Source organism: Micromys minutus, assembly GCF_963924665.1.
Source record: "Micromys minutus genome assembly, chromosome: 18".
In the NCBI taxonomy this organism is placed as follows: domain Eukaryota; kingdom Metazoa; phylum Chordata; class Mammalia; order Rodentia; family Muridae; genus Micromys; species Micromys minutus.
The window spans coordinates 14,857,808-14,865,049 of NC_137953.1; the positions used below are offsets into that span (position 1 = coordinate 14,857,808).

The following is a 7,242-nucleotide window of genomic DNA, read 5'->3' on the forward strand; positions in this document are numbered from 1 at the left end:
GCCATCAGCCACGTTTATTCTGGTCCAGCTGGTCCAGATGTTCTGAGACTCCAGGAGGGATCAGCCAGGGACAGGGCAACTGGTTACTCACATCACAATGACCAGGGCTGATGAGCAAAGCAGCTTCAATTGTGTAGGTCAAGGCTGGTCTCGGAGGTCATTAGTCATCAAGACAGTGCCAACAGGACTCTGCATACAGCTGGGACACCTGGGGTTGAAAGGGCAGGAACTTTGTGTCTTGCCAAAAGAAAAGGTAGGCTCTGAACTAAAGTGAGATCCTGTTTGTATTCAGGAAGGAGGAAACATGGGATGCCAGTACCACAGCCAGCTGACCACTGTGCACCTCCAGGCAGAGTAGTTCCTGGGAGTGAAATGAGGGAGCGATTGCTGGGGATACAGCTTAGTTGGTGGGGTGCTGCCTAAAACTCCTAGCACCGCATAAGCCAGACACGGTTGTGCACACGTACATTTTAGTTTGGTTTTGTCTTTGAGACAAGGTCTCTCTATGTTGTCCTGGCTTGCCTAGAACTCTCTATGTAGACCAGGCTAGACGTGAACTTGCAGATCTGCTTGCTTTTGCCTCATATGTGCTGGGACTAAACATCCAGCACTCAGGAGGGTGAGATAGGAAAATCAGAAGTTTGAGGTACTTAGCAGCTTTGAGGCCAGCCTGGGCTATATGAAACCCTGTCAGAGAGTAGGTTGGGGTAGAGGGAGAGAGGGAGGGAGAAGGGGAGGGGGAGGGAGAGAGGGAAAGAAGGAGAGAGGGAGACAGATAGAGATACACAGAGAGACAGAGATAGCCACAACTTCAGGTTTCCCTGAAGATTTCAGGGTTGGTCATGAGGGACAGGGCTGGATCTTCACGTTCATCCTTTATCTGAGAATCCGGCTCAACTTTCTTTATCTTGGACATCCTGCTTCTGAACTGTTGGCTCTCCAGACCTGGTCCTTGCCTCCTCTAGGCAGTGTGAGCCCTGATTCCCACTGGGTGGGAAGACCCCACTCCAGCATCAGTGATATAGCTTGAAATGGCCGTGTTGGGGGATATACACCACGAGGGTTGGCGGATGCTGTAAAGTCATGGCCTCTGTTCTTTGGTTATTAAACTTGCTTTGCTATTTGATATGCTCTTTGAGGAGATGGATCTGATATTTTGAGTGAATTCTAATGCCTCTGAATCCTATCCCTTGGTCTCAGGGCCCCACATACCCACCCCAGTCCTTTCACTGGCCCCAGGGCATATGTAAGGTAGAATTTTAGGGACAGTGGAGAGGGGATGGACTAAGGAACAGTCCATAACTACGGAAACAAAGAGATACCACCCCTGCTTGAGACAGAGCGGAGCTAACTGGCTTATCTTTCTAGGTCCTTGGCCATGGCACGTGTGGTGAAACCCCAGAAGGTGAGTGATACAGTTTCTGTTCCCCATAAGAGTGTCAGTGTTGGGTATACAGCACCAGGAAGCGTTTTCACTGTTCTGGGGGTTTGTTTATTCATCATGAATGTATCCAGGCACCCATGGTGTAGTGTACGAAGCATTGGTACTGGACTTCTGAGAGAAAACTAAAGCAAGACTCTACATCGTAAAGTTTGCTGTGGTGGTGGCTGCTTTTGTTTTTTAAGTATTTATTTTTTTAATTTTAATTTTTTTTTTTTAAAGGCAAAGTCTCACTGTGCAGCCTGGATGGCCTGGAACTTGTAGCGGTAATTTTTTTGCTATGACCGACACTTTGTTCCCAGTGAGTCATGCTTCCAGACCTCCACTCAGGGAATCTTTGGGTCCTCAAATGAAAGATACACACACATTAGCTTATTTTTAATATGCCATGTAGCTTAATGGTTGGGCAATTCTAATCCTCTGCCTGCTACCTTAGTCCGCTTTCCCAAACTCTCACTTGGCTGGTTGGCTTTATCTCCTGCAGCCCCAATGCCCCTTTGTTTCCTGCCGCTTCATCACAATTTTCCTTCTCCTCCCCAGTGTCCTAGCCTTGGAAACTCTCAGGGTCCCACCCCTCTCCCTTTGCTCAATCATTGGCCACTGGCATCTTTATTGATCGATCAAAAACACAAGGTCCTTTAGCATTTGGATACACAGATTCCCAGTTTAATCAAAACCTTAGAACCCATCTCCAACAATGTCTTGCTATGTAGACCAGACTGGTCTCAACAGATCTTCCTGACTCTGTCTCCTCAAGTGCTGGGATTAAAGGTGTAAACCACCATACCTGGCTAAATTATTTTTTGTTTGCTTAAAAAACAAAAACAACAACAACAAAGACTGGCTTATTTTTATTTTGTGTGTGTGAGTATTTTGCCTGTATGCATATGTGTGTATGTGCATTGGATACCCTGAAATGTGGAGCTGTGAGCCTCTCCATGGGTGCTAAGAACCGAACCCAGGTCTTCTATAAGAGTAGCAAGGCTCTTAGCTGCTGAGCCATCATCTTTCATGCTTGGCTTGCTTCTTCCTTGGTGATTTTTGTTCATTTGTCCTTTGGAGTCTGTATTCTTTTTTTCTTTTTGGACAGTGTCTCTCCATAGTCCTAGCTGTCCCGGAACTCACTATGCAGACCAGATCCACCTGCCTCTGTTCCCCAAGTGCTGGGAATAAAAACGAGCCCTACCAGGCCTGACTAGGAACCAGTATTTACCTTGCAAATGCTTTTTCATAGATGTGCACCACCACACACAGCTTCTTAATTGAATTCCTTTGTAAAGATTTACAGTGTTAAGTGTGTGTGTGTGTGTGTGTGTGTGCTCACACAGGTGCCCTTAGAGGTCAGAGGGTCAGATCTCCCTAGAACTACAGGTAATTTCAATCTGCCTGATATGGGTTCTGGGGTTTGAACTCTGGTCTCCTGGAAGAACATTTGCAAAGTGTATTACTGAAGGATGGGGGAGGGGAAGGTATTCATTCCTGAGAGGTGGGGCATAAAGGGCTGGGAGACAGATTGGGAAAAGTGACATTTGACAGGGGTTGTAGGAGATGCATAGGAGTTTGCTTGTTGGCAAGGAGACCTGGTTTCTGTTTTCGTTAGGCAGAAAGAGCACGTGCCAGGCTCCTCTGATGGCCGGAGGGTGAATGGGACGCAGAAGAAGGAGGAGGGCGCTAGGGGACAGAAGCCAGATCCTGCAAGCAAACTCCTGATGTCATAAGAAGTCCTGCAACAGCTGTAAGTGGAACAGTGACAGGAACAGCCTCTTGTTTAATTTTCTCACTTGTCCTCTAGAACCACGTGGACCTAGATATATACCAAAGCTCGTACATGGTCGACTATAAGCCCTTTGGGAAGCACAGATACTCCAGAGTCACGCCACAAGAGGTAGGTGTTACGGATTATAATGAAGTGAGGGGGTACCTTTGGCAGGTGCATGCCAAGGTGTACCCCTAGGAAATTATTCCATACATCAGATCTGTTGTAAACGGTGTTTATTGGGGAGGGGAGAGGAGTGACGGCCTGGGGAAGGGATAGAGGCAGACAAGTGGGCATGTAGACAGACAGACAGACAGACAGACCGATAGACAGACAGACAGGGAAGAGAGCCATGAGAACAAGAGAGAGGAGCAGAAAGGGGTACACACAGAGAATGGAGAGAGGGAACAGAGAGAGCTGGGGTGGCTGCCAGTGCTCTTTCTGCAGCACACCCCTGGCACACCTGGAGGTATCGGGAGGTAGCGGCAGCAGGGAATGATGTAAGCAGTTGCTATGTGCCCGAGAGCAGGCCGGAGGGAATGCCTGTACACTAACATAAAGAACACGTGTAGGCCTGTTATCCGTTCCACGATTCCCAGGAATAATCTTTATTTTAGACTACTTTATTTTATGTGTGTTTGTGTGCTACATGCATGCAGACCCACAGAAGTCAGAAGAGGGTGTTGAATCCACTGGTAACGGAGTTACAGAGGGTTGTGAGCCTCAGTCCTCAGCAAGTGCAGCAAATGATTGTTATTTTAATGTGGACATTGTAGCTTTTAAAATATCCAGTGTCAGGGGACTTCATTTAGAGCTTTTGTATGTTTGTTTCTGTGTGTGTGTGTGTGTGTGTGTGTGTGTGTGTGCTGGCCTGCATGCATGTATGTGTACCATGTATGTGCCTGGTGCCCACAAAGGCCAAAAGAGGGGCCTCAGATGTCTTGGTATTGGAGTTAGTTGGCTTTAGGATGCCTTGTAAGTGCTTAGAACCAGATTACTGTTCTTTGCAAGAGCAGCAAGTGCTCATGACCATGAACCATCTCTCCAGCCCCATTGTTACATAATGTTTAAAAAGTGAATTGTTCAGACTCTTCTGTGGCTGTCACTCTTGCTGAGCATTGCAGAGCTATTTATTGCGTGCAGTATTGCAGTCTATAGGCTTGCCACAATGTGGGTGGGCTTCCCCTTGATGGACACTGGAGGAGTTGTTTTCTTCTCACTTGGATCCTTCAGTGGAGAGGAGGCATAGTCTAAGGTGCAACAATTTCTTCTGACAGGAGTGGGTTTATTAACTCTCAAGTGTTAGGGCAACACAGTTTCCCTTAAGGGTCACTCCAGGTCAAACCATTGCCACCTGTGGGTGGCCATGATGGCACCGCCATCTTGTTCAGCTTAAAATGTTTTCCAAATTTGGAGAGTATAGAATCCTTTAGTCTGTGGCCACAGTTTTCCAAAACAAATCTTTTCTCTTTATGTAGAGCCTGCTGTGTTGGAACTGACTAGACCAGGCTGGCCTAGAACTCGCTGCCTCTGGACCCCTCCATGCCCCAAGTGCTGGGATTAAAAGTGTGCCACCATGGCCAAGCTTTTTCTTTTTGAAAATTTCATAATATTAAATATGCGTTTGTGTGGGGTGCCCACACAAATGCACACACTGCAGAACTGCACAAATGCACAACTACACACACACTATTATTATAGTATATAATATGTACACACTACATATTCTCTCTCTGCGTACCCTGTCTCAAAACTGAACCTAACCTCAAAAATATTTTTCATGTATGGGTCTTTTGCTTACATATATGTCGGTGTAACTCATGTGTGCCTGATGCCTACAGAGGCCATAAGGTATCAGATCCTCTGGAACTGGAGTTACAGATGGTTGTGAGGCAACACATAAGAAATGTCCCAGATTTCAGCACCAATGTTAGGAAAAGATGGAGAGTGGGGGATATGGCCCATGGAGGTGTGGTGCGACATGGGGAAAGGGATGATGCCTCTGGGGGACCCATGTTGGGAATCCCTTCCCCCTGAGGGACCAGTCACAGGACGTTATAGTACAGATAGAGTTTATTCAGGGCATGGGGAGGGGAGTTAGGAGGGTGGTAGGGGCAGAGAGAGAAAGAGAGAGGAGTAGAGAAGTAGAGGCCGGCCATGGGCACATGGAGAGAGAGGGGGAAGGAAATGGGGAGGAAACGGGGGGGGGGGGGAAGCAAGGGCAAGAGAACAAGAGAGCAAGAGAGAGGGGGGAGCAAGCAGAGCCTTTTATAGTGTCAGGTAACTGGGGCAGAACATACCTGGTTGTTGCCAAGTAATTGTGGAGTGGGGTTTACAGAATCCCAAAGATGGGTGCTGGGAACGAGACCTAGGTCCTCTGTAGGAGCTCTCAGTCTTCAAGACATCTCTCCAGGCCCGAACTTCACATTTTTAAAAAGTCGTGTGGATTTTGCCTGGAATGCTTTGAGAGAGTCTGTCTGCCTCAGCGACTTTCTCAGTCTTCTCTGTGTTTCTACAGCAGGCCAAGCTTGATGCTCAGCTCCAGAACAAAGAGTTTTACCGGCCCAAGCTCAACCCTAACCCCAAGCTGGAGGATGGGTATCCCGCTTTCAAAAGACCCCACATGACTGCCCTAGACTTGGGAGTCCCTGGCTTCTTCCCACCACAGCACCGGGGAACTGCTAAGAAGGATGACGGCAGGTTTACCACCACCTGCCATTATGGTTATCCAGCTTCCCTGGCTCTGTACCTGGCCCAGCACAACCCTTACTGGCTTCACCAAAGGGCAGAATTCCCATGCCTCATGGAACCAGAGCGGCAGCCTGCTCCAGAAGCGGGCAAAGGCTACCTTCTACTCCCTGGCTGTTTCTGTGCTCATCACCAGAGAGTCAAGGTCCCCATCTTGAATAGGTGGGGCCCCTTGATGCCATTTTACCAGTAGAAATTGCGCGAATACCCGCCATTTCAATGTATGAAGGAATTCCATGCCAACGCTCACAGAGAAAGCACCAAAAAATAAACCGGGAAAAGATGTTCCTTATGCCAAGCGGTATTTGATGTGTTTATAAAAAGATAAAGAGAGGGGGATATGTTCTATGGAGGTGTGGTGAGGTGTGGGGGAAGGGGGTGCCTCTGCAGGCCCATGCTGAGGCATCCCTCCCTCCCCCCCCCCCCCCCCCCCGGTTCAGCCACACGATGGTATGGTATAGAATAGAGTTTATTCGGGTCATGGGGACGGGGGTTAAGAGAGTAGTAAGGGCAGAAAGAGTAGAGAAGTAGAGGCCGGCCATGAGCACGTGGTGGTTGGGGGGGGGGGAGGAATGGAGAGAGAAGGGACAAAGGGAGAAGAGGGTAAGAGAGGAAGAGAGAGAGAGGAGGAGACAAGCAGCCTTTTTTATAGTGTTAGGCAAACCTGGCTATTGCCAGGTAACTGTGCGGTGGAGCTTAGGATGCTAACAGTATTGTTTCACCGGAAATCCTGGCCTCATCTCAGTGCAGAGGGAGGGAAGGAGGGAGGGAAAACATCAGTGTAGGTGCCGAACCGAAATTGGTATCGTTTTTATTTTTTCTACATTTTGGGGTGAGTATAGAATCTATGTGTATGTGTGTGAGTGGTGGCATGTGTTCACATGTGGAGATCAGAGGGTAGTCTCAGTCCTCTTAAGATAGGGTCTCTTCTCTTCCATGCTGTGGCTTACCCCAGGTGAGCTGGTCACTAGCTTAGGGGGTGGGGAGGGTTGTGTGTCCTGCCTTTGCTTCCTGTCTGGCTGTAAGGGCACTGGGGTGAAAGATGTGCTACTGCACCTAGCTTAACATGGGTTCTAGGGGGATTCAAACTCAGGTCCTCATGTGTACACAGTAAGTGCTTTATGCTCAGAGCCATTTCCCCATCTTTGGTGAGAGTGTTTTTTGTTGTTCTTGTTTGTTTATTTGGTGGTGGGCAGGGCGGAAGGGTTGTACCACTGTGTGCTTGTGGTGATCAGAGGACAATTCATGGGAGTCAATTCTCTCCTGCCATCACGAGTTCTGGGGTTGAGGAGTTAAA

At 48.2% G+C, this 7,242-nt stretch overlaps 1 protein-coding gene across 2 annotated transcripts; it reads left to right on the forward strand.

The window, feature by feature from the left end:
• Positions 1 to 1,378: 1,378 nt before the first annotated feature.
• On the forward strand, positions 1,379 to 6,138 carry SPMIP9 (sperm microtubule inner protein 9; the record flags this gene model as incomplete). Of its 2 annotated transcripts, none has more annotated exons than XM_080932307.1 (3): positions 1,379 to 1,405; positions 3,234 to 3,326; positions 5,716 to 6,138. In XM_080932307.1, 3 exons carry the CDS (start codon positions 1,379 to 1,381, stop codon positions 6,136 to 6,138), a joined length of 543 nt encoding a protein of 180 aa, XP_080788433.1. The 2 variants fall into 2 exon arrangements, with proteins under 2 accessions (XP_080788433.1, XP_080788434.1); XM_080932308.1 differs by having other exon boundaries at positions 5,719 to 6,138.
• Positions 6,139 to 7,242: the final 1,104 nt, after the last annotated feature.